This window comes from Fringilla coelebs (assembly GCF_963513975.1).
Source record: "Fringilla coelebs genome assembly, chromosome: 21".
In the NCBI taxonomy this organism is placed as follows: Eukaryota; Metazoa; Chordata; class Aves; order Passeriformes; family Fringillidae; genus Fringilla; species Fringilla coelebs.
Window position 1 is genome coordinate 8,651,336 of NC_140047.1, and position 26,002 is coordinate 8,677,337.

At 55.2% G+C, this 26,002-nt stretch overlaps 1 protein-coding gene across 5 annotated transcripts in view; it reads right to left on the reverse strand.

Annotated features, from left to right (window-relative positions):
• RALGDS (ral guanine nucleotide dissociation stimulator) overlaps positions 1-26,002 on the reverse strand; it is a 54,529-nt gene that overhangs the window by 2,910 nt on the left and 25,617 nt on the right. For 4 of the 5 annotated variants that reach the window (XM_084219533.1, XM_084219531.1, XM_084219530.1 and 1 more), the window contains exons 1-15: positions 20,460-20,844; positions 4,964-5,074; positions 4,361-4,554; positions 3,933-4,007; positions 3,593-3,786; positions 3,106-3,227; positions 2,757-2,972; positions 2,536-2,639; positions 2,125-2,209; positions 1,402-1,479; positions 1,230-1,316; positions 918-950; positions 639-760; positions 385-480; positions 36-237 (exon numbers count right to left, since the gene is read on the reverse strand). In XM_084219533.1, the coding sequence (XP_084075659.1) occupies positions 36-237; positions 385-480; positions 639-760; positions 918-950; positions 1,230-1,316; positions 1,402-1,479; positions 2,125-2,209; positions 2,536-2,639; positions 2,757-2,972; positions 3,106-3,227; positions 3,593-3,786; positions 3,933-4,007; positions 4,361-4,554; positions 4,964-5,074; positions 20,460-20,639 (1,899 nt within the window). In that variant the 5' untranslated portion in view covers positions 20,640-20,844. Of the gene's footprint in view, positions 1-35; positions 238-384; positions 481-638; positions 761-917; positions 951-1,229; positions 1,317-1,401; positions 1,480-2,124; positions 2,210-2,535; positions 2,640-2,756; positions 2,973-3,105; positions 3,228-3,592; positions 3,787-3,932; positions 4,008-4,360; positions 4,555-4,963; positions 5,075-20,459; positions 20,845-26,002 lie in introns of those variants that run through there. The other variant, XM_084219532.1, reaches the window with a different exon arrangement.

The window sequence follows — 26,002 nt, forward strand, 5'->3', positions numbered from 1 at the left end:
CCTGGGACCCCCGGACCCTGCGAGCTGCCACGTACCTTCTTCTCCTGGCAGTCGGGGGACTCGGGGATGAAGCTGATGTTGATCTCCTCCACGTCGGAGCTGCTGGAGCCAGCGGAGGTGACACTCACTGAGTCAGTGGCGTCCCCACTGCACAGGTACTGCCCACACTTGAGCTGGTCGAAGGATTTCGAGTGGGAGCTGCCGCTGGCACAGGGCTCCATGCTTGGTGGCTGCCGGCTGCCGGGAGAGAGGTGGGGCAGGTGAGAAGGGAGCAGGGTGAGGGTGCATTTGGCTGGCAGGACAGTGGCCATGCCTGCCTGGTCCCCTGCAATGTCCAGCCAGAGATTCCCCCTTGCTGGCCCCCGCCTCCCACCAGGGACTCACTCGCTCCATCTCTTGATGATGCCCGTGTTTTTCTTGGCCTTCAACGTGTTGCTGGCTGACTCTGAGAGTGGCTCAATCTCACATGACAGCCCGTAGCTGGGAGGGGAGAGAGGAGAGTTTGAGCTCCCTGTGCTGCCATCAAGTGTGAGGGAGGCAGAGCAGAGAGGGGAGCAGGGGGCAGCTGCTGCTGTCAGAGGAAATGAGTGGTGGGACCTCCCGAGGCACCAGCACAGCCCCAGACCCCTCTCACTCACCTCTCGGCCTCGCTGAGCCGCTCCAGGCTGTGGAACCACTCCACGAACTGGTCCTCCTGTGTGAAGCTGTAGTTGTTGCAGGCTGACTGGAGCAGCTTGATCTGTGCAATGACTTCGAACTCCTGCAGCAAATGAAAGCCATGAGACCAGAATCCCCTCCCCCAAAACTGTAGAACACAAATTAAAAAAGGGAGAGGGATCAAGCCCAAAGTGACTGGCACAGCCTGGGATTGCACCAGGTCAGCCCCTGCTGTGCAGCTGCCAGGGCAAAGCTCTCACCTTCCTTCTCTTCTCAAAGTTGATCAGCCCACCCTGGAAGAGAAAGAGATGAAGGTCAGGATGGAGCAGGCAGAAGAATATTGCTCCCACCCCTGTCTATCTCTGTCTTGCTGCCACTGCAGTATGAGTAACGCTGCTGAGAAAAAGTAGCCCATTTCCTTAGGAGAGGTGGATGGGCAGAGTTGGATATGGGATGTGGGATACAGGATGTGCAGTGTGGGATACAGGATATAGTGTGGGATACAGGACACAGCCTTCCTTTCATCAGCCCAGGCTCTGGGAGGAAGAGGAGGACAGGGAGGAGGTACGTACATCCAGGAAATCCTTCATGGCTGTGTCCAGCATCACCAGGTCTGTGAGGAAGGTGCCAAGGTAGGGAATGGTGCCCTGCATCACACCCTGTGGGGACAAAAGGGTCAGCAGAGCTGGGAGCAGCCTGGGCAGCTGCTGGGGAGGGGCACAGGGGCAGCCCTGCCAGACTCACCATCTCTCGCTGCTGCTGCTGCCGCTTCTGAGCCCTCTTTGGGTTGATCTCCAAGGTGGCAAATTTGGATGTGCCCTCCTGGATGGTGGGGAGAGGTGGGAATGCCATTAATACCTATTAGCTAAAATTCACACCCATTTTCATTTATATAACTTTCATTGTAGGAAAGAGGAGGAAATCAAAGCTTTTTCACGGCTCACAGAGAGGAAAGCCTCAGTGGATAGGAACTGCTGCTCTCATTTCTGTATAAATGCCTCCCTAGTGGGATGTTTTGTTCCCTTCTGCATTTTGTTTCCTCTCAGTCCCTAAACCAGAGCTAGGCTGGGATCTGTGGAGAAGCTCCCCATGGAATAAAGACATTTTTGCTGCAGCCTTTTACCAACTCCACCACCCCACCTGGAATCAAGAGGACTTTGCACCGGACTGTTAACATGCAGCTGCCTCTGGGGACAAACTGTCACGTGGTGTTCTGGATCCCATCCCAGTGCTTATCTGTTCCCTGAATTAATTTTCCAGCTCCAAGCAGTAAGTTTTGGGTGGAGAAACAGAAATTCCAGCCTTGGTCTGAAACCCCTGCCTGCTCCCCAGACTCAGCACACCCTGCCTGCACCCATCCCTGGGCCTCCAGCAGCTCTGTCAGGGCTTCATCCCTGTGGCTGGAATGCTGTGGAAACCTGAGCTGCCTGCCAGGAACAGGGCAATGAGGGTCCTCCTGCCCCCTACCTTGATGAGAAGCTCCCGGCTCAGCGAGTGGTTGTTCTCATCGGAGAAGATCTCTGAGAGCTCATGGAATGTGCGGAAGCTCTCCCTGCACAGAGGGAACGAGGGGAAAAGTCAGCAATGCTGCCACAGTGGGGTTTCCTCCTTGGGCTCTCTTCTGCTCACCCAAATGACCCCAGTCATGCTCAGCTCCAGCTGGGCCTCGCTGTTTGGGAGCTGTTCCAAGGTGTTTCACATGGAAGGGTGAGGTGCTTTTATTTCCTCACCCTCCTGAGGTCCCTGACACCTTACACTGGTCCCTGGGTTTTGGGCACACTCCAGGAGGCAATGCTGGAGCTGAGGTGATCCCATTGACACACTCAAGTGCCACAGCATATTATTTCCCTTGGAAGCAGCCCTAAAGGAGCTCCTTACCTCAGGACCTCATCCCAGGTCTTCTTCAGCCGGTGCACGGCGTTGCACTGCAGGGCCGAGAGGATGGCTCGGAGGGAGGAGAAGTTCTTCAGGATGCGGCACTCCTGAGGGCAGACAAGGAGATAACAGGATTGGGGTTAAAACAAGCTGGAGGATCTGCTGGTATTCCAGCAGGGCAAAAGCTCATCCCTTGGGTGGAGGTGGGAGGGGAGCTGTCCTACCCGAGCCACTTCGATCCACCGCTCCACCACCTTGGCCCTCTGCTGTGGCTTCAGGGACCTGTCCCCGAGACAAGTGGCAATGACACAGTTGGCCACACTGTTGAACTGGGAGACCGTGGCACGGATGGTGGGGGCCAGGTGCTCTTTGCCCTTCTTGTCCCTCTGGGACCAGATACAGCCCAGGCAGTGGTAAGGCACCACTTTCTTGAACAGCTCCTGGAAGATAAAGGGATGGAGAAGGGCTCCTTGGTGTTCTCTGAGGAGAGAACAGGCAAGAAGGAAAAAGGGATGGGAAGACCCAGGCCCGTGCCCAGAGCACCACTGACCCAGCTGGTGGGTGACTACTCACAGCATCCATCAGTGTGAACTGTTCTGCCACCATCTCTGGGGAGAAGGAGAGGAAATCTGGCTTCCCATCACCAACCCCATTCTCTTCCACCAGCTGGAAGGTGCAGCTGCTGTGGTCCACAGCTGCAGGAGACAAGGGTGATGCTGAGCACTGCAGTGCCCACACCAATCCCCTGCAGACACCCACACCCCACCTCCTGGGCTCTTCATGCCATCTAGCTTTGCACCTCCAGCAACAAGGCTCAGATAAAAGGATAGTCATTTTAAACCTGGGTGCAAGTGTCTACACAGGATTAAAGGCAGATTAGCTAATCCATTTAGAAATCCCACTCCTGCTGCACTTGGATTGGCTTCCCAGTGAACCTCCACATAGAGTTCACGGGTGTTCATCCACGTGGCTCAAGTTTTGGAGACCCTCAGTGCCAACCAGCAGCATTCCCTCCACCTGCAGCCCCAAATGAGCCCTGCAAGCCAGGGGAGGACCCCACCTTCTGCCTCGGCCTCGCTCTGCTCTTGCTGCTGGAACTGGGCCAGCAGGATGCGGGCTCGGCGCTCCAGGTCGGAGCCGGGGATGTTGTGGCGCACGTAGGAGATGAGCTGCTTCAGGCAGGCAAAGTCGGGGGGCTTGCGGAAATCCTCCGAGTACTGGTCCAGCCAGGCCCCCAGGATGGAGGAGATGGTGCTGCAGCAAGGGGGAAAACACAGGCAAAGGGAATCAGGTGTCAGGAGAAACCTGTGTGCATGCCCACAAGCCCAGGAGCAGTGCTGGGATGACACATCCCTCCCCAAGAGCTGCCAGCAGAGCCACCACAGCACAGGCAGACTTACTTCTTCAGCTCCATCCTCTCGTCCACAGTGTGCCTGGCATGGTCCCCGTTCGCCTGCACGTGGAGTTTGCCATACCTGGTGGGGCAGAGGGGAGGCAGTGAGCACCCTGCACTCAGCTGCCTCTCAGAGCAGCCTCTTCTCCCTCCACATCACCCTCTGCCACGGGGTCAGGGTGAGCCTGCTATGCAGTGTCCTGCTCCCCTCCTTCTGCCACAACCTCCCCGTTGCAGGAAGGGAAGCAGCCAGCTTCCAGCACCTCACTGGAAGAGCTCCATCTTTCAGAAAGTTGTGTCCTCCCTACCCTGTCCCAAAACCCTCAGGCAGGTGGAGCTGGGAAAAGCCACCAAACCCCCGAGGCATTGCAGCAGAAGATGCTGGGCCTTTCCTGGCTACCCCCAGCTGTGTTTTGGGGTTCAGAGCAGCCTCACCTGTTCAAGAGCAGGTCCAGCACTTGCTTGGTGGTGGCGAAGGCCCGGTAGGTGCACAGGAAGATGGTGACATAGGTGGAGTCATTGCCCTTGAAGGCTGAGACCAGGTACTCCACCAGCTTCTCCAAGGTCCCGGCTTTTATCGTCCGCACCTTGCACGTCTCGTAGAGGTTTAAGGCTGACTCATTCTCAAACTGCCAGGACAGGAGCAGAAGTCAGTGGGCTGGGTGAGGACAGACACCGTCAAGTGCAAAGTGTTGCCAGCAGCTTCACAAGGTCAGGTCTAGGCTGGGATCCCCACAGGGATCTTCCTTTCCTGGGAAAGGAAGGCTGAGTCTCCTCAGATATCAAACACCAGCAACCCAGCTGAGAAGACCTGAGCACTTGGGAAACCCCAGGAAAGGCCTCAGGGTTGCCAAAACCCAGATACAAATCAGAATTGCCCTATTTTTCAAAATGGGGCTGCAGATTGTTTCACCTGTACCCATTCCCATGCAGCAGAGGTCAACAGGGGCTCCCACTCCCTGCTCCCAAATCGACACGATTCCCATGGCAGGGAAACATCTGAATCCTCCCCTGTGGCAGGAGGAGCCCCCAGCTTACCCCCAGCCAGCGCTGCCCTTTGTTGGCCGTGTGGTGGAGCTGCACTTTCCGGAGGGATATGCTGTAGATCACACCATCCTCCAGCTCTTCTCCAATCTCCTGTGTGGAGCTCTGCATGGAAAGACAAGATACACCATGAGATAAGGAGAGCAAAGCGTGGCAGACACGCTTTTGTGGCTCCTAGGAGGGATCCCAGCAAACCAAAGGCAGCAGCTGGCTGGCAGTGAGTCTCCCTCACCTGCTCAGAAATGCAAACCAGGTGACACCAGTGTGTCTGGCTGGCTGAGCCTGCCCACAGTGGAGCCAGGACTTTGGGGAGCTGCTCTTGGTCTGTCCCACATCCCCTGCCTCCGTGTCTCAGCCCTTCAGCAAAGCCAGGCTGTGCCAGTGCAGGTGGGACCCCTAACAAGGCAGGGAAAGGGACAGTGACAGCACAGCCCAGTGCCCAGCCCTGGCTGCTCCCCTGCCCCTCCTGTGAGGGGACACTGGCTGCTGAGCAGACTCTGAGCAGAGTCTCAGTGAGCTGAACCTGGTGCACTTCCCTAATAAATAATCACTGTCAAACCAAGCTGCCCACAGCACAAGGCAGAAATCCAAAGCTCAAAGCTGGGGGAAATCCCAGACATCTGCACCAGGGTGGGATCAGGCACAGCCAGGACCGGTCTGGGCACAGGGTTGAGGCACCTCTGGGTGACAGGCACCCAGCCTTGAGGCTCCTATTTCTGCTCTGGAGGATGGAGAGCGCCAAAAATTTGGTGAGGAAAGGGGTGATGCTTCTCAGGGCAGATCCCCAGGCACACGCCTCCCCCAGCACCACATACCAGCACGGGCTCAGCAGCAGCTCCAGCCCCACAAGGACAATTTGGTTCCCTCCTCCTCCTCCTCCCTAACCACGCTCTGCTGAGTCAGTGCCTCCCCTAAGAAGATTTATCCAGATCCTTTTAAACACTGCAGGGATCTCCCCCGCCCTCCATCCCCCTCACCAAATGGCAGGACATGGACGAACACACACCAAAACCCACAGCTCAGCAGAAGGAGAAAATGCCTGAAAGCAGTAAGCTGGTTAGAGGGGGAGGTGACCATCACTGGGACACAGGGCTGTGGGGACAAACCTCTCCTGCCAGAGCCAGCCCTCAGCTTTCCCTGCAACTGCCCCTCAAAGAGCCCTGAGCATTGGCAACAGCACACTGAGGAAGAGCTGCCATGAAAGGATTCAGGATGGAGCCCCAGAAGTGATGCTGCTCCCTGCAAAAAATCCTCTCCAGATTGCCCTGTGAATATGGGGACAGCCACACCCAGGCTCAGAAGAGGCTGCACACCTCAGGAGACAGGAGCAGAACACGACCACAGGACCCCGAGCTGAGGGTGCACCCAAACACTCCTTTATCAGCCCCACCAGAGCACTGCCCACTGCTCTGCCCTCACCCTGCTCAAACCAGGGCTGTTCCTCACAAGGAATCAAGGCAGGGGAGCACAGCCAGCCCAGAGACTGAGGGGAAGCTTGAAAAAGCCTCTCATTCATGGCTGTAATGAATGAGGGCAGAGAATCCCCCTGGGCAGGGTTACTGACTTTTTCACTTTCTGCTGAACCTGCTTTTCTCACTTCATGCCAGACGATGGAGAGGTTTGGTTTGCTGAAGTTCAGGGAGTTGTGAGGTTCTGCTGTGAACATCAGGAGCCTTTCCCAGGGTTCACTGGCTTCCAGAGCAACCCTGAGAGCACTCACATGAGGCAGCAGACACCAAACATCCTTCCTGGCACCTGTGTCTGTCCCTCTCTTGTTCTGTGCTCTGGGATAAATTATGGCACAAGTTTGTGTTCAAGTACACTACCCTGGGGACTGGCACAACCTTGGGAGAGGGCTGCCAGCACAGCTAAAGCTTTGTGTCAATCCTAGATCAAACATCCACACTGACAGCACCTAACCAAGTTGGCCAAGCTGCCTTTCTGCCACCTTTAGATGCTGTTTCCAACAAAACCAAAAAAAAACCCAAAAAACTAAAAAAAAAGCCATGGAAACACTTCCCAATTTGTCGTGGGCTCTTTCCCAGCCTTCATCACCCAACCTGCATGTCAGCCCTACCCCTGTGTACCTCCCACTGAAGCTCAGGGTCCAGCAGGACCAGAGCCCTGTACAGCCTAACTCAGAAAAGAGATTTGGCTCGGCAGTTGTAAACCCCAGAGGAAAATATCGAGAAAAATCAGATGCTCGCTGACATGCAATTAAATTCATAAATTAAATCATACGGGAGGGAAAAACCACCTCAGGATCAACCCATGAATCACTGGCAACTGCTATCCAACTACAGTGGAAAGTATTGCCACAACTGTGCAGGGTTTTCACTCTGCATTTCATGTCACGTGCAGGGGATACACCCCATTCTGATGTGCAGAAAAGCAAATTTCATTTCCTTCCCATATCCAAGGCTGTCAGATTCATTCATTTTTTGCCTTGCTGACTTGTGCGATATCCCCCCAAGTTCCCCCTTTGCAAACCACACACGAAGGCCACGGCTTCCCAGCGGTCTGCAGGCTCCTGCCAAGAGCCAGGAGAGCTGCTACACTGGGACATTCTAAAATTTGGCTATTTATATTCCGTGTGAGCTTCCTCTTTCCTACGGCTGCTCCTCCGAGATGCTGATCGTGCATTCCGCGCACGTTGGTTAAAAACCAACCCAAAGCAAAAAAGCAGCAGCAGGATGGAGCCAGAGGAGTCTCATTCCAACACCAGCGCTAAGCACACGTTTCTCCCCTTGCAGGTGAGCTGGGAGCAGGGCAGGGACAGACTCAAAACCTTGAGCTGTGCCTTAGGATTGTGCTGGCCACCCAGATTCCTGTGCTCACACCAGCGAGTGTCAGCCAAAGCTGAATGCCTTCAAAGTGGTCTCTAAAGAGACAGATGAGCGCTTTCCTTCACTTAGATTATTGGAAATGACACTGTTTTCAAAGATTCAGAGCAGACAGGGCCTTGGAGGCAGCAGTCACTGAATATTGCAACAGCCGCTGCTCCCCGCTGCCTGCCCTGCACATCTGCTGGAATTTTCTCGAAGAAGGGAGCGTGGGTCAGGCTCAGCCAGCTCACAAACCCTCCTCCATCTCAGCCTGAGGGTGAGGCACAGGTGAACAGCCCCTTCTGTTGGCACAAGGGACGAATCCAACAGGTCCAGGCAGTGCTTTAGACATCTGCAACGAGATTTGATGGTTATGGCAACTGCACCTTCCACCAAATTCATACAGGTGGGAGCTGGCAGCCCAGAAAGTGATGTCCAACACATTTCAAGATGGGCACCAAGAAAAGGGAATGCCCAGAAAAAAAAAATTAAGGTTTGGTTTGATTTCTCCAGCTCAGTGAGCAATCCTGGTCCTCTCCACACACCAGGAAAAAGGCCCCTGGCTGGAGGGGCACAAGGAAAAGCCACATGTTTAACTCTCCCCAGTTGTGCAGAGCAGAGGCTTTTGCAGAAGCAGCCGTGAGTGAACTCTGCAGGAGTTCATCCCCTGAAATATGAAACGGGAGTCTGCACCAGATGGCTGCCCTGGGCCTGGGGACTGCCTCTTCCAATTGCAGCCAGCCCTGGAGCTCCCACTGATGGTTCAAAGCTTTTGTGACTACACCAGGGAGGAATTCCTGCTCCGTGCAATAAACCCTTCTGCTCTTCGGTGAATGTTCTTGTACTCGGCGTGGTGTCAAACCCCACGTCTTCACACAGAGGATTAATAAGGAGCTCTAAGATGCAGCCAAGGTTTGTGAGCCTGGAGGAGGGGTGTGAGGAACCCTGAGAGCCAGGCAGAGAGCAGCAGCAGCAGCAGCAGGGACTCTGCCTTCGGCTCTTCCCGACAGATGAAAGGAGGGGAAAATGCAAAAACCAAACAGCAAAGCAAAACATTGGCTCAGGCTCTGTGTTTTGGAAAGTGTTTGAGCTCACTCACAAAGGTGGTTTTAGTAAGACAGGAGCAAAGTGCAGGATTAAGTGTGAGCATGGCTGCATCCCCACACTTACACACAGACAATTACCCAACAATTACCAGGTCTTAAGAGCTCTGGTCCCACGTGCCCCAGGTTAGTGCACTGGCCTCCAAAGGCACAAAAATAATGAACTGTTAGTGGGAAAAGGTATTAATTTCAGCACACGTGGAGGAGGCACAACTGCTCAAAGTGCTTTTGCTGATGCTCTCTGCACCACAGCTGGTTTAACAATCAAGATATTTGTGTTACTCTGCTCCCTTTTCTGTTGAGTTACTCAAAATGCCTGTTCTACAGACAGGTACAGAGCAGCACCGAGAGCATCTCTGCAGCATGATTTCAAAGGGCCTGCTGCTACCAGCCACAAGAGAGGAGCAGACACTAACCCTGCCCCTGGGAAGCCAGGAATGTGTGCCTGCTGGGAATGAACAGTCCCACTGGCTAACGAGACAAGAAAAGGCAGAGCTGAGCCTCGGAGACGTCACCAGGGGTTTCCCATTGAAGCTCCGAGCTTGCACAAGCTCAAAAGAACATGATGAAAGGTGGTAAAGCCAGGAACAGCAAGTGGGGGTTTGGTCTTTACAATCCCCAGCCCTTTCTCAGAATAATCTCTTCCCACTAGCAACGGGAAATGGGCCTTTCCAGAAACAGAGGAAACCGGCTCCAGCATGGCCTGTGTCCAACACCAACCCCCAGCTCACTTTCATTTCACCCCCAGGAGCAAACCCTGAACCCCTGCAAGGAACAGCAGCGACTCTGGGACCTCTTCTGCAAAGCTGAGTGTATGACATTATGTAAAAGGAAATAGGAAAAAAGTCAGCCCCGGGTAGTGAAAGGAAAACAAGCTCAGTTCTGTGAACCGAAGATAAAGACCACAAAAGCAGAAGCACCCTCTGTCCTACAGGTCCAAAATAAGCACACACAGCACATCACTCTTCCCCATGGGGACTTCCAGGCAAAAAGCCCTGTGGTGGCTCTTCCCCCACAGCTCTGCTTCAAGGAATCATCCACTCCTGGCACTCACAGTTTCCTTCCCCTGGCCGTGCTCAGGAAGCCTACAAGGACTACCCCAAGTGCTGAGGAAGCTGACAAACATCCCCTGTTTCAGGGAAAGGAAAGGTGCCCACGCTGGTGACTCACAGCATGTCCTTTGGAACAGCAGCCCCACTGAGGGCAGGAGCACTTTTGCTCCAAAACATCACCCCAGCCATGGCCATGGTGGCACTGGGGTGGCTCTCTCCAGCCGGGTGAATTGATTTCCCACTGTCTCCTTTCCCCCTGAGTGCTCCTGTTGCTGCTGACGGAGCTCAGTCCCCTGCCACAGCTGGGTGCACCCAGCCCCTGCTCCCCAGGCAGAGATGTTCAGCAGAAAGACACAATTCCTTTGGGTTTTCAACACTCTCTGCCTTCCTTCCTGCCTGCTCCGAGCTGCCTCAAACCAGGACCGATTCCAGCAGCCCATAAAAACACAGCAACAAAAGGGGAAACAGGAAAAGGACAGAAAAAGGGCCAGAAGCTGAACTCAAACCCACCATGAAAAAGGGGTGGTTTTGCCAGGACACCAGGCCAGTGGCAACAGCTGAGGGCCTGTTCTCTCCCCAGCAGATGCTGGGCTCCACAGCTGGGTTTCCCTGACACTCTGCTCCAGATGCTTCAGCACAGAAAGCTGTGCCCCAGGGGAACAGCCCTGGAGCCAGAGCATCACCCAGCACCAGGCTGGGGCAAAGAGAAAGAGGGGCCACATCACCCCATATTTGCCTCTTTTAGGGATCTTACGCCTCCTCCCTTGGGCTCTGGGGGTCCTGAGACCAACAGCAGCTCTGACCCTGTGTCTGTGACCCAGAGGGGCTGCAGAGGGTATCCAAAGTCTGCCTTCTCCACCCTGGCAGCGCAGGGAGAAGGGAAGGGAAGCTGGCAGCTGGGTTACAGAGGCATCTTGTGACTCACACACAGTGAGTCAGTGGCTGGAGCAAGGATTAGGAGCTCAGCCTCGGTCCAAGAACGAGACAAAGCAGATAAGCAGGATTCCTCCCCCATTTGCTCCTGGTTTGCTTTTAGAGAAAACTAAGAGCCTTCCCACGTGGAGAGACTTTTCCCACTCTTTTTGTGGTTTGGAAATCAAAGACTCTGCATGGCCACTCCATCCCCAGCCTTCAAGGGGCAGGATCAGACCCCGAGGTGGGGAAATGCAGCTGCTGGGGGATCAGGCTGACAGGGGGGTTCCCTAGGGAAAAACAAACTCCAGCCACAACAGGGATGACCCATGAACTGCAAACCCTGTGTTTCCTACACCCAGGAGTAGAGATGACCACCAGCACCCCAGAGCAGGACACCCTGCTGTCCCCTCCCAGGGGACGTGCTGGGATGGGCTCCCCTCGCAGGCTATTTGAAGAAAACTGAGTGCAGCAGGTTTTGCTTCCTCTCTAAGTCGATGGAAAAAAAGATCCCGCCGACACAGCAGATCTGGCTCTTGCTCCACAGCCCTGAGCCCCGTGCTCGTGATGGCCCCGGAGCATCCCTGCCCGGAGCCCACGTCTCTGCGGGGGCAGGCTCGGAGCAGAGGGACACAGCCCGGCTGCTGCGCCACCGACTCGCCCACAGCCCCGGGGCATTACTGGAAGTGAAACCAGAACGACGCGGCTGGTGAAAAACGGTGCATCAAAAATTAATGTAGGTACTGCTCTGCGAGGTTAAATAAAGATCGAGCGGCTCATCCCAAGTCATTTCGGCTCAGAACAAAAGGTCTGTGTTTTACTGAAATGGAACAGAAAAATCTGCGATAAAAACATAACTGAAACAAGCTCAAAAACTGATTGATGTTTTTCTGAGCGTACAGTAGCACCTGGAAGTCACGTGCAACAAGTTCCCCAACGCCTTGTTCAAATGTGAATTAAAACATGAGGAGTGCCCTGAAGAGTTCCAGCCTGACCTAATGCTACTCTAGTGATTCCACCTCTGAAGCTGGGCCCTGCTGCACTAAATGTGTTATTTCTGGGGCAGCAACAGCTGCCAGGTGTATTGGGGAAGGGATGGAGCTGAGGTTGGCACCCAGAGATGAGGTTCCTTGAAACTGATTGGAATAGTCACAGCTGAAATGTCAATTCTGGCTTCACACATGTTCACCAGGACACACAGACTTGCTCCAGGGCAACGCTTGTCCTTTGCATGCATCAGCACCTGCAAGTGACTTCACCTTCACAAAAGCCTTTACATTCCCAGAGATGCAAAACCTTGAACACTCTCCAGCTCTCAGCCCATGTGCCAGCCCAGACAGCCAAAAAAATTTGTCTTAAGAAGCATCAGCTGCAATAAAATCATCTCTTTTTGTAAACCTACCCCTTGCCCTGGCACATCCATGTCTGCATGAACAACGTGCTCACCTGAGCACACACAAGGTGGGATAAGCAGGAAGGGCAAAGCAAAGAACACAACTGCCAGATCCCACTGGCCCCACACTGACATTCCCAGAGAGTTTCACCCCACAGTATTCCCCAGCAACCTGGTCAAACTGTAAATGTCTGTGCAGTAACTCGCCTGCTGCAGCTTGCAGAGAGGAAAAGACAGCAAAGCCACATCTCCCTGGAATTGTGAAGGTGCACATACTGGGGGCTGTCCAAAAGCCACAGCCTTGCCTGGCCACACTGGCTGACAGAAACAGCACCTTTCCCCTCCGTTTCCGTTTGAACAGGGTTAATTTCAATCTAGCTCAGACACATCCTTAGCTTAGATAAGCTGAACCGAAATAAGCCCTAGTGAATAAACGTGTCCACCCATGTGTTTACTCTGCCTTGCGTCAACCGCCATTCCCTCCACCAAACCCGGCATGACCAAACCGGGCAAAGCTGACGAGCCCAGACCTTTTGGGGCCCCCTCCTCAAAATCCCACGGCCACAGCCCGTGCAGAGCAGGATGCCCGGGGGGCTCCGCATGCCCGCAGCCCAGCCTGGCCCCGGGCACGCTCTGCCAGCCGGCTCGATGGCACCGCGGTGCCCGCGGGGCCGCAGCGGGGCTGCCAGCGCCGGTGGCACGGCGACAGGCTCGGCGACGGCTCGCTCTTTGTGTGCGTGTCTGCACCAGGGTGACCCAGTAAACAGCTGAAGCAGAGAAAATGCAGGAACAATCCAGCGCGGGGAGGCAGAGAGGGGCTGGCGGTGAAAGGACGGCAGGAATAAATGCGAGGCTTTGTTCTCCGGCCGTGCGCCCTCCGCGCACAGCTCCCAGCCCGGCCGGGATGACGCGCGGCTCCTCCATTTGCTGCTGGCCTGCGATTCCCGGGATCGGCCAGGCTCGTCCCAGCCTCCTCCTGACACCCGCAGCCCCAGCGTGTCCCAGCACAGCCCAGCTGCGGGTTCCAGGCCGTCCCCTTCGCTCCGCGGAGATTTTCCCCTCGCAGGGCATCCCGCTACTCGTTCACCTCCCCGCGGCGCCCGTGGGAAGGTGGAAGAGGCAAGAGCAAGCACTTCTGCTTTGTAATCAACAAAATCTCACCTTGGGAGTATTACTTAAATAGGTGTCAACCAGGCAGGAGGTGCGACATGAGCAGGTGGCAACATGCCGACACCTGGCGGGGGGAAACGGATGCTCCGCCAGCTCCGGGTGATTTCCACAGCTGAGGCAAATGAGATATTACGATTAATTGGCACATTTGGGGAGAAAACCACTGAGGAAGGATAAAACTCCTGCTATTGTCAAGTGTCTGAACACACGCACTGGGAGCTCAGCAGTGAGGTTTGGCCCCGGGTCCTGCCGCGAGTGCTGAATGTGCCAGATCTGCAGCACAAAGAATGCGGCTGCCCGGGCTGGGAGGATGAATTCCCCCCCACCCCAGACCCTCACCTCTGCTCTGTAGGTGCAGGTTTGGCCATGGACCACGCTAGAGCAGCTCCAACAGCCCCAGGTGCCTGCTCCTCCTGGCCACATCACCTCGGTGATCCGGCACACGCACATTCCCACCCCCACTCATCTGCTCCTGCCGCCCTGCCCCCTTCATCCTCTGCCATTAGCAGCCACAGGTGAGCACTCCTACAGCTCACCCTCCCGTTTAATAAAATTATTTTGGGGCACACACCCTGGGATACCCAAAAAGCTGAAGTGCACAATGACTGTGGGGCAGCATCAATGTGAAGAGGGCAGAGACGTCAAGCTTCATTCCCTGACTCCTTTCCTTTGATGTTCCCTGGATTAAGACCAATCAAGCCTCAAACATCCCCCTCCTCCCAGAGCTGACTTTTGCTGAGGAACACACCAAAATCCATGGGAATGAGGACTGAGAGAGAAGGAGTTTGTGGAATACCTCCCCAAGAAGCACCTCAGGGAAGAAGTGTTTGTTATGACACTGGTGTGATCCATAGCTTCGCTCTGAGTCACCCCAGCACTGCCAGGGAAGAACCAGCCAGGCCTGTCCTGTCTTTGTGTGCCAGCTCTCACTGTTGCAACAGGGACAGAATCGAGTAGAGCACTTGTCTGGAAACCCAGTAATGGCAGTGAGTGTCAGCACGGGGCTCCTGAGCAGCAGAACTGCAGCTGGGACCAGATAGCCACGAAAAATACAACCAGAAGCAAACAAATAGCAGCTTTTGGAGGAAAGCTGGGCTGCTTTAAGGTGGTAAACCAGCTTGAGTGTTGGCCTTGCTCTGGAGGGTCTGCAGTGGTTGTTGGGGTCACACCACCAGCCCCAGCTCACATCTCCCAGCTCCCAGGTAAACCTTGCCAGCAGCAGGTCACCAACTGAGCCTTTCAGACAGCTGTCTGAACAAAATCCCTGGGGTTTCTGCCTAAAGTGGAAGGTGAGGTCCTGAACCCCCCCAGCCACATGAAGGTGGAGCTTCAGCATCCTTATTGACTTCCCACAGCTGAGCTTTGTCCCTGCCAGACTCAGGCAAGGTGCTTTGCTTTGCCCAGCTTGGCTAAACCCTGGTTTCCTGAAGTCAGTTCCGACTCCTAGAGGTGAACCCAAAGCAAACACATCATTTCACATGCACACACTGGCTGGAGCAGGCTCTCAGCTTCAGAGTCTCCATGGAGACCCAGCCACTGCAAGGAGCAGGGAAAGGCTCCATGGTTTTGCTCCATCACATGAAAAGAAGTTCTGGTAAGATGGGTAGGGAGCCCTTGGCAAAGCAGGTTTCCACACAAGCCCTCAGTTCAGCTGCTGGACTGTGGTTAGCAGAAAGCAAAGCCGCTCTAAAAATAATGCCTCAGCGTTCCAGATGAAGTTGCCTCTGATGAGTTTCCTCTCCAATCTGCTCTGTTTGCAAGTCAGACCAACTTTTTTTTCCCCCTCCCATTAGCTCTGAGGATTTGGCTGGTGCCTGGCAGCTAGAGCCATCCCCATCCTTCCTCTGCTGAGCCCGGGGCTCCCCAGGCAGCTGCTCCCAGCGCCCCACGTGTGGAGGGAAGACGCCCTTTCTCGTCCCAGCATGTTTCTGACAGCAGAGCTCATCCAAATACCAACGGTGTAATGAAAACAAACCGCTGTGGAGCCGGCTGAGGCAAACGGGCCACGCCAGGAGCCTCTGCATGTTCTTAATCTCCAGTGACATTCAGCTGTCACATAACTCCTGACCCTCAGGTAGAGGGAACTCGGCGTTATCTAATGTGAAAGTGCTGCCCTACAAGAACCCGCGCCAGCGCAGCCCCGGGAATGTAACCGAAAACCAGAGAGGTGATTTGCATAACATCACAAAAACAAACCCAAGCCAGGTGAGGGACGAGGTTTGGGGAGCTGCAGAGTCACTTCAGTGCACAGGAGGAGAGCAGCGTTTGCTCGGCACAGCCCACGCTGCCACGTGCTGAGAATTGGGAAAGGACATTCCTGGCAGGGCTGTTCCCAGGTGTTAACAGGACAAAAGGCCCCTCCACGAACGCCTTTCTGCAAACCCAGTGCCCAGAGCAGCCCTTGCAGCTCTGCCCCTGCTCCAACCCCCTCCCCGTGACTCCTTTCAGGCTGCCCGGCTGTGATTACTGGGATTACTGGGATTACTGGGATTAGTGCTCTGTGCCCGAGCTCAGCACTCCCTTTCCCTAATGACTCAGGAGCAAAGTCCAAATGCATCATTACTGGGGCTGCTGTGGCGTGCAGGTGAGTCCCCACCTGGGCACTGAGACACCTGCTAACTGCAGTATCCACACATCCCAGTCCTTGCCCGGCTGCTGGCGTTCCCAGCAATGCTCCAGCCGGGGGCTGCCACACAGTTTCAGTGTGATGCTTCTTCCTGGGCACCAAACCCCACTGCCAGCATCACCTTTCGGCCCACAGATGCTTCTGTCTACAAAACAAAGATCCCACAGACCCCTGGAACAACAAACACACGTTTGGGACCAGCCACGGATGCTGCTGTGGGACCTAACCCACACAAACATCACATTAACCCGTAAAAGGAGCAAATCCCACAACTCAGCTCCTACTCCCCAAGGCCAAAGGAATGTTTCAAACCCCAGTCCTCCCCACCCAAACCCCACCAAAGCAATGCACAAACCCTGACTGGCCACGAGCTGTGCTGGAGCCCCCCGGGGCCCCCCGCCAGCAGCTCAGCCAGCTTTGTATCCAAATCCTGCTCCTTAGCAACCACATTTTTTTCCCCCCTCTTGCTGAGTCCGTGGGAGATGAAGAAATATTTGAGAACTGAGACAGCCCTGCTGCAAGGATATATTTAAATAAAAGGAGCATGGACGTTTGAAAGCCAGTCATTAGGCAGCTCTGGAGATAAGGGTGTTAGAGAAAGTGTGAGCAGGGCATACCCAGCCTTTAAATGGGGTCTGGAGTGACCTAAATAAGCTCTTTCCTCCTTCAATTACACTCCCCTCGGGGGACACAGTGGCTGGTTAGAGAGCTGGGAAGGGAGATGGAGGAGCTGCTGGCCAGACCAGCTCAGGGGCCCTAAAACCAGGCTGTGCTCTGGCCCTAAGAGTGGGGTGGTCACAGCCAGATCCCAAATCCCAAACAGAGGTGGGTGCTAAATGAGACCCATCCCTGCAGGCACAGCTGGCCTGGTGCTCCTTTTGCTCATCACGCCCCAAAGCCAGGCCCAGGGAAGTGGGGAAATACTCCAGGACTACATTGACTTGCTCCTGCCTGGTGATGCCATCCTGAGAGCCACAAAAAGAGAGGCTGCAGTGGAGCAATAGTGTGACCTGGGCCAGGGGGCTGAAGCTGAGTGATGCTGAAGCACAAGGGTGGCCTAGGGGGCTGATTGCCCATTCAGCCTGTGAATAAACACAGTTTTCAGTTTCCAGGGCTGCCAGCCTGGTACTAAATCCACTAAGACCTGAGTGAGACCTCAGAATGGGGATCCCCACCCTTATGGAAACATGGCACAGCAGCCTCTGAGTAAAACAATTACACAAACTCATTTGGAAGCTTCTCTCCAGCTTCTCTCTAACCATATCAAACAATAATAATAAAAAACCCTTCCACCTCTGTTATTCCCACCCTGCATCAGCCACCAGCAATGAACATCCCAGCCTGCTCCAGGCCTCACCACCAAACCTCTCTGGAAGGGAGCCAGAAGGTAGGTCCCCATCCAAGAAATACCAACAGATGATGTTCATCTGGCAAATTGCAGGGGACATATCAGGTTGTGCCTGGGGGAGGAGAACAGGCTGGGAGAAAAGGATCTTATTCCAAAGGCACCATAGGAAGTGAAAAGAAAATGGCTTTTAAGAGATATCTTTGCCTCTCCCTGCCAGCTGTAAAGAACAAGCATTGACCTACAAGGCATCTGGGCTGAGCAATTCAAGTTTTCAAGGATTCATTTAGCAACTGAAAATCTCCTAATTGTTCAGAAAACAAACACAGCCAGAATTACAAGGACTTTTTTTATAAGGGCTTTTTTTATTAGAGTCAGCCCAGCCTCCTCAGAGGTTCAGCAACATCAGCTGCATGAAAGTTTCAGTCTGTGTCATCTGCAGTGGTGTTTTGGGCCACTCCTGGCCAGCAGGACCAGGAGGGCCACTGGATTCACTCTGTGGCTCCTGCTGGACTGGGAGGATTGACACTCACTGCTGAATATGGAATGGACTGGAACTGAAAAGGTCAAAACAAAAGGTCTGCAAAGCTGCTCTGTCAATCCCCCACTTGAGACAGTCAGTTTAAATTTTCCATCCCCCGTGGTTCAAATCCTGGTGAAAACCCTTGGCTCCCAGGGCCAGGAGGCCTCACCCCAGCGATGCTCACAGATGCTGATCGATACCGTTGCTGTGGGATACAGGCAAAGCCTGCCCTGCTGCCATCCCCTGGGGCTCAGCAAGCACCAGAGAGAGCCACAATCCCTGCAGCCTGCCCAGCAGCTTTCCAGGGAGCCTCCATGCCCTGCAGGACCAGACTGCCCACCCACGAGCTCTGCCAAAACCCAGCACAGCTCCCTTTGGCAGAGGTGACAAAGGTCCCAGCGTGTCCTGGGGAATGTCACAGCAAAACACTGATGGTCCCTGGGGGATCTTATTCAAATAATCTGCCTTCTCCTCTCAGTGTGCATCTACAGCTCTGCCTGAGGATTGCAGCCCCGCCAGGCCAGCACAGTTGTCACAACAGTGACACATTTTTTCCTTTCCCCGTTCATGCAATGAACACCCCGTCCTTTGGGATGCTGCTCAGGAGGCCGTGGGTCACAGTGCACCCCTCTGGGCTGTCCCTTTTCTCACCATCACTTGGAAATAGGGGAAAAAAAATTAAAAGGAAGGATTTTCTCTGTTCAGGACTGGGAGGAAAGCTCGAGGGAGCAGCTGCTAGGGCTGTGCTCTGACCGTTCCCCAGCACAAACCCACTACGGCCCAGGGCAGAGATGTGGGCACAGACAGCTCAGGAGGAGCTCTGGCTGGCAGCTGTGCCCGTGCCAGGCTCAGCTGAGCAGGGCTTTGCTAGGGGCCATGCAAAGCCTCCCTCAGCCCCGTCCCATCACCCAAGATGCTCCAAAGCCCCCCTTGAGCTCCAGAGCCTCCTCCAGCCGGGGCACATCGTGCCAGGCAGGCTGTCCCCGGGGCTGAGAGGGGCAGCACGCTGCATCACCCCCTCTTTTCCCTCCTTCCCCCCCCCCTGCTCCTGCTCTCCCTGCCAAAATCGCGGCCCCTGAGCCTCCCGAGGCTGGACTTCCTGCCAGGCATAACACGAACCAGATGATGCACTCCAAAGCATGTCAGCACGCCCACCCCCAGGAGAGACCAGCGGGGAGGGGAGAGCGGGGAAAACAAGCTGGATGGAGCTTTCATGAGCTCTCCCGGAGCTGATGAGCTCTGCCACCAGGCCAGAGGTGAAGCGGAACAGCCGGAGCCTGAGCTCATCCCTTCCTGAGCAGGACTTTCCATCCCAGGTTGTGCTTGTTCGGGAGAAGGAGCCTCTGCCCTCCCCGAAACGCTGGCTGCCCTCAGCGGATATCTGCACAGCAACTAGAGAGGCTTCAGCGGTGATTCCCCCCCTCCACCGCCCCCTTTCCAGCGGGAAGCATCCAGAGCAGCACATCTGCAGCTGGCTCTAAATCCCAGCAAAGTCAGACTTGCTGACCCTCGCTGCTATTAACCCCTGCACCGCCAGGGCTGCGGCTTCTGAACAGCAAAATCTTCCTCCCGCCGAGCTCCTCCTGACACACCGTTTGCTCCCAAGCAGCGACACTCCCACCGCACCGCTGACGATCATCCATTACCGAGATAAAAGGCCCAGCTCTGACTCAGATTATTTCGGCTGCCTCCACATGCAACTGCCATCAACAAAGCACTCGGGCCTCGCTGGGACCCGCCTGACTTTGAACCACCCGGGGTCGAATCCAAACAAGCACAAATGTTTTTGCATCCTCCAGGAAAGTCCTCCCAATGCCCGTAACCTTCCCAGAGGACGCTTTTGTGGTTTGGACAAGCCTGAAGCCTTTACGAATAGCTCAGATCTGAGCAGACTCCTGCCTCCCGCTGCCAAAGTCTCAAACGAAATATTAAAAGCCCGAAGTTTTAACAACCTTTACACCCTTTCCCTGGGTGCCTGGAGGGACAGCATCTGGTTTCTCCCTGCAGAGCCTGGCAGCTGCCCACCAGTCCCCAGGGGTACAGGAACACACGGCAAAAAGAGCCAAGCAAGGGCACCCATTTGTTCAATAAAATGAAACACCTAAAGCACCTAGAGGGCCCTACAAGAAGGCTGGTGAAACTTTTGCAAGGGCACGGAGTGGCAGGATTTAAGCTGAAGGAGGGTAGATTTAGATATTAGGAAGAAATTATTCTCTGTGAGCGTGGTGAGGCAGTGGCACAGGGTGCCCAGAGAAGCTGCGGCTGCCCCATCCCTGGAAGCGCCCCGCGCCGGGCTGGACGGCGCTCGGAGCGGCCCGGGCTGGTGGAAGGCGTCGCTGCCCACGGCAGGGGTGGGGAGAGATGATTTTTACGGTCCCTCCGAACCCAAACCCTTCCGTGATTCTACGTAACAGAATTCTGCGAATCACCCTGCGGATGCCCACAAACTCCGGGCCAGCCCTCCCCACGCTGCCAGCGAGGCGGAGCCCCCCAAACCCGCCAGGGGCTCCCAGCCCCCCGAACCCCGCACCCCGCGCTCACCTCCAGCGGCGGCAGGTCGGGGTCGAGCTGCGTGAAGCTGTGCAGCACCACGGGGCTGCTCTCTCCGGCCACCTCCAGCCTGACACCGCCCCAGAGGCTCCTCGCCCGCCGGCAGCCCTCGAACATCCTCTCGGGGCCGGCGGGGACATGGTGCGGCGGGGCCCGGCGGCGGCTCACCATCGGCGGGGCCGCCGCATCCCCGGCCCCAAAACCCGCCGCCGGCCCCGCCAGCCCCCCCGGCTGCCCGGGGAGCCGCAGCGGGGACGTGGGGGCGATGCTCGGGGGGAGCGGAGCGGCGCGGAGCGGAGCGGGGCGGTGCGGGAGCGCCCGCAGCAGCGGGGCAGGCACCGGGAGCCCGCGGCCGCCCCCGCGCAGAGCGAGCGGCCTGATGTCACGGCGGGGCCGGGACGGAGCCGGCTCGGCTGTAAAGCTGGCGCTGGATTTCCTCCCGCAGCCTCCGCCCGCCCCCGGGGGCCGGCCCGGCTCGGCTCGGCCCCCTCGGGGAGGGGGGACGGCGATGGGGACACGGCGGGCGTGAAAAGCCCCGGGGCCGCACAAAGGGACAGTGGGAGGGAGGAGGATGATGATGATGATGATGATGATGATGATGCTCGGGGGGCTGCGGGATGGCGTGGCCGGAGCTCCAGCCTCAGCTGGGTGGGGGGAACACCGGGGTGTTACCGTTGATGGGAGGGAGCAAAGTCACGCAGGTGACAACGGCTCTGGGAAAGGAGCTTTGTGTCACCGGCTGCTCGTGAAGCACCTGGGGTTCGCACACCGCCCGCCAAAGGAAAAGTGTTAACTGCCAGCGCGTGAATATCATCGGCATGTGCTTTCATCCCAGCATTATCTCAGCCCATGAGCTCAGCCCCAGCAGCAGCGCTCAGCCCCTCGCTGGCCGCAGCTGGGCTTGGTGACACTGTCACAGCAGTGTCCCCTGCGGGATGGGGGGATGTGACCCGCGGTGAGTCAGTGCCAGCCCCCCGTGCTCAGGCTAAGGGGGCCAGGGCACCTGCTCTCGGCCCAGCAGGGACTCCGGGAAAGCAAAACGAGCCTGGGGGACAGCAGGGCTGCAGATCCCACTTTAGAGAACCCCTGCAACATAATTTTGTTTTCAGAGGCAGAGAGAAACGGGCAGAAGTGTTTGTGATTCATCAGCCCCCTGTGCTGAGCACTGCGTGCTCCAGCCCTCCCCTGCTCTTCCCCTTCCCTCCTCACACACTGCTCAGAAACTGCATCCCAGGGTCCGGGCAGTGCTGCTGACACCACCAAAACTTGGACTTTCATGCCTCAGCTCCCTCTGCAGCTGAAATAACATCGGCCTCCCCGGGCCTTCCAGCCCTGCAGCTTTATTTCCAGCGAGGATGGAGCCAAGGCTCACATGTCCAGCTCTGCCCAGGGCACCAGCAGCTCCTGCCCGGGCAGGAAGGGATTAACAAAGCTGCCAGGCTGTGATAGGCTTCCAACTGGAAAGTTTACCAGGCAGAAGGATGAGCCAGGACAACGTGGGCTATTGTCCTGCTTTATCTGGAGCCAAAGAGGTCAGAGGGGACTTCCTGGACATCCTGGGAAAGGGGACCCAGCCCTGCAGCAGGGCCCTGCACTGCCTGGGCAGCCCCACATCTCTGGGGGCAATACACAGAGATCCAGCCCTGATCCCTGCCCAGGGCACCCTGCAGTGCCAGGGGGGTCACTGCAGCTCCCTCCACCACAGAAGGATGTGATGCTGCTCCCTGCAGAGGTGTCCCCAGCCCCACTGTCATGCAGGAACCAGGTGGCACTGCAAGATGTGCTGTGAATCTCAGTGCTGTGCATCCCTTTGCTCAGGACACGCTAAAATCAGAGGCAGAGATGTGCTGAAACCAGAGGCAGGGACCTGCTTTCCAGCAGAAATCAGCATTGCCTCTCTGGACTGGGAAATGTGTCAGAGGGAGACTCTGCTTTGCTTCATGTTCGAGTCTTAGGGCAGAGAAATCACAGCCCACCCCTGGAATTGCTTGGCAGAGCTCGAGTGCACACAACAAACAACAGCAGCACTCATTTTCAGCTGGCAAAACCCTCCCAGAGCCTCCAGCTTCGTCTGACCTCTGCAGAAAGATGCAGCTCTGTTTCATGGGCAATTTTCACCGTCCCTCAGTTGACCACTAAAGATGGTTTCAGGGGAAAAACACTTCTGATAATGGATAATAAATAATATAAGGCAGGAAAGCAACTGCAGGGGTTTAAAAATAGCCAGTCAGTTTCCTCTCTCCTCTCCTGGGAACCTTCTGGGTCTGAAAAGCAAAACACTCAAAGCAGGGTCAGGAGCCCAAGTTCAGGATGTTTGCTCTGCGTAGCTAACCCCAAACACTCAGCCATCAGGGGCAAGGCTCTTGAAAATCACCAGATTCAAAACAAATCACTTTTCAGCGCTTCTTATTTGCCTCTAAGCACACAGGTGAAAATGAGTAGGCAGGATCAAAGCCTCGGGTTTCCCTGCACAATCCTTGAAGGTCGAGAAACTGTTGCAAGATGTGATTAATTGACATGCACGTGATTTCATGGATTTGAGAAAACGACCAGTGCTTGAGTGACTCATTAAAAAAAATATACTGTCAATTTGCACTTGGCAAACTCAGCCAGAAACTTTTCTCAACACACTGAGCTTTTCCATGCCATCTGTAAATGTCCCATGGACTCTGGCAGGCCCAGGAATTGGGTGCTGTGAGAAATCCACCAATTTCTGTCTTTCCACCGCTCTGAAATCAGCTCTTGGCTGGACACTGGAGCAGCTCTGCTCCTCTGCTGCAGTCTCCAGCCTTTCCTGCAGGGTCAAGAACGTGGAGAGGGTAACACAGAGAAACTTTTGGGAACTTTCAGCTGGTTTCCTGGTTTGGGAATCAATTTGGGTCAATCTGTTATAGTCAGGACCTGCAGATTCAGACCTGAGTTAATAACTGGGCTCAGCCTGGACCCCGAGTTGTGGTGTCTGAGCATTCCCTCAGCTACATCCTCCATCCCTTCTTTGCTTTCACCTCCCTGCCCTGCTGCTGAGTGGGGCTTTCCAGCACATTTCCTACAGGGCAAACCCCACAGTGACCCAGTTCCTGTGCTCAGTGTTCCTGTGGGGTTTTTTTTGCCATCAAGGGAGGTTGCCCACCCCAAAACATGGCTCACAAACACTTCCACAGGAGTTGCTCCTGCCTGGCATCAGCTGCCTGCAAACAACCCAGGGCTCCTGCCACCATCCCCAGGGCAGTGCCAGCACCCCCAGAGCACTGCCAGCCCCCCAACAAACCCAGATTCCCTCTGAGCCTCAGTGAAACCACAGCAGGAGCGATGCCAAGCTGCAAAGAGCTGATCCCAGCCCCGAGCAGAGCAGGCAGGAATCCCCCTCACCACCTCAAACTGAGCCCCTCTGGAGCATCACACACCTCCAGCTCTCTCTGCTGGACCAGAGAGGGACCCAGCACCCAAACCAGCAGCCTCTGAGGGGAACTGGGCTGCTTTATGTGGGAGTTGCAACATTATCCGGCCTCTGTCCCAGCTCTGGCACCAGCTCACAAGGCGAGTCTGTGTCAGGCTCTGACATGGAGCCCTCAGCACTTCCTTCTATTGTGCAGCTGGGGAAGCCCTTTTGCTTGCTGTTTTTGAGGCATTTTAGAGGAAAAGTGCTACCCAGTTACAAGAATTACTAACTGGAGGTTAGGCATTATGTGCTAGATCAAAAATCTTTTGGGCATCGCAATTTTAATTGGAAAAGACTTTTGTTTTCACTGCCCGGGCTCAGCTGGAAGGTTATTTTATAAGAAATAATAATAATAATAATAATAATAATAATAATACAGTAAACAATCAGTACTGTCTCTTCCACTTCAGGATGAGGGGGAAAGCTTGAGCAAGAAGGGGAAACGATGTCACTGCTCTGTTCATACAATCTGTACAGAGATGTGAAATTGGGTTCCCCCAGATTCTCACAGATCTCAGACCTCACAGACCCAATTCTCACTCCCAGCATGATCAGTGTCCTGATTTAACCAGATTTTAGGTGAGAGCCACCCACCACATGCCACAGCTTACAGCAGGCGTGGATTTCAGGAGGTTCTCTGCTGGGTGTTTCAGATCCAGGGCAGTTGGATCGCTCTGCCTCCAGGTTTTGGGTGATTTTTGGAGCTGTTTTTGACAGATCAGGCGCTGTGAACTCTGTGCTGGCATGGAGCAATGCTGGCTCAGGCTCTCCTGCCCCTTGTGCCAGCCCTTCCCCAGTGCAGCACCCCCTGCTCCCCTCGGCCCCCAGGGGCAGCCGGGTTAATTCAGGAGCACAGCTCTCCTCCACACCGAGCATTAACACAGCCAGGCGAGCCCCTAATTACTGCCAGCTCCTAGCAGAGGAAGCACAGCAAATCCCTGGGCAATCAGGATCTAAAAGCCTCCATCCAGCTATTCTGTGGTTCATTTCCTGCAGCCCCTGTGCACAGCTGGCCCACGGCAGCTCCTGCCGAGGCTCCTGAAACTCAGCAATTATTCCACAAGCCTTGGAGACTCCAGAGCTTGCAGGAATATTTCTCCTCCATCCCGCTCCTTACGCCACTCCTTTGGCTGTAGCAGAAGCACAGATTTTTTTGGGGGGTTGGGATTTTTAGATTCCAACAGATTTGGGTTGAAAGGGACCTTAAAGATTGTCTCGTTCAACCCCTGCCATGGGCAGGGACACCTTCCTCTAGCCCAGGGTGCTCCAAGCCTGGCCTGGAACACTTCCAGCGATCCAGGGGCAGCCACAGCTTCCCTAGAAAACCTGTGCCAGGGCCTCACCACCCTCACAGGGCACATTTTTCCCTAATATCTAATCTAAATCCACTCTCCTTCATTTTAAAGCCATTGCCCCTCGTCCTGTCACTCCAGACCCTTGTACAAAGTCTCTCTCCAGCTCTCTTGAAGCCACTTCTAAGATTGCCCCAGAACCTTCTCTTCTCCATGCAATTTATCAAGTATTTGAGGAGCTTCTCTTAGGGCAGCAAGCACAAACTTCTGTTTTCCAAACTTTCTGACCTCTAAAAGCTCATCAGAACAAGGCCAGCATGTGAGGTGGAGGGACACCAAGCCACTTTCTCAGAAAGAAGCGACCACAGCACCCTTCAAGCAGGCACCTGGATTCCTTCACAGCAAAGAAGAAAACACTCAGAAAGATAAGAGGCAAGATACAGCTACTAATATCAAAATGTGCCCAAAAAGCTGAAGGCAGCAGGGTGTGAAAAGCACCAGGAGAGCTCAGAGCATTTTGCAGGGCACTGCTGGCAGGGGGCTGCAGGGACCAAAGCTCAGGATCACAAGACACCCAGGGAGTTTTGTTGGGGACATCCCCACCCCGGGAGGAAGCTGCAGCTCCTGCTGGCAGCGTTTTCCCTTCTCCCACGTGGCTCTCCCTGGAGTGCAAGGTTCAGCAGGCTTTAAGCTGCTGCAGACACACCAGAGCCCCTCTGCTAAGGACCATTATTTCTTGAGCTGTTTGTCTTTAGAGGCGGCTTTTATCTCCCTGTCACCTTTCTGCCAGAATGTTTCAGTCA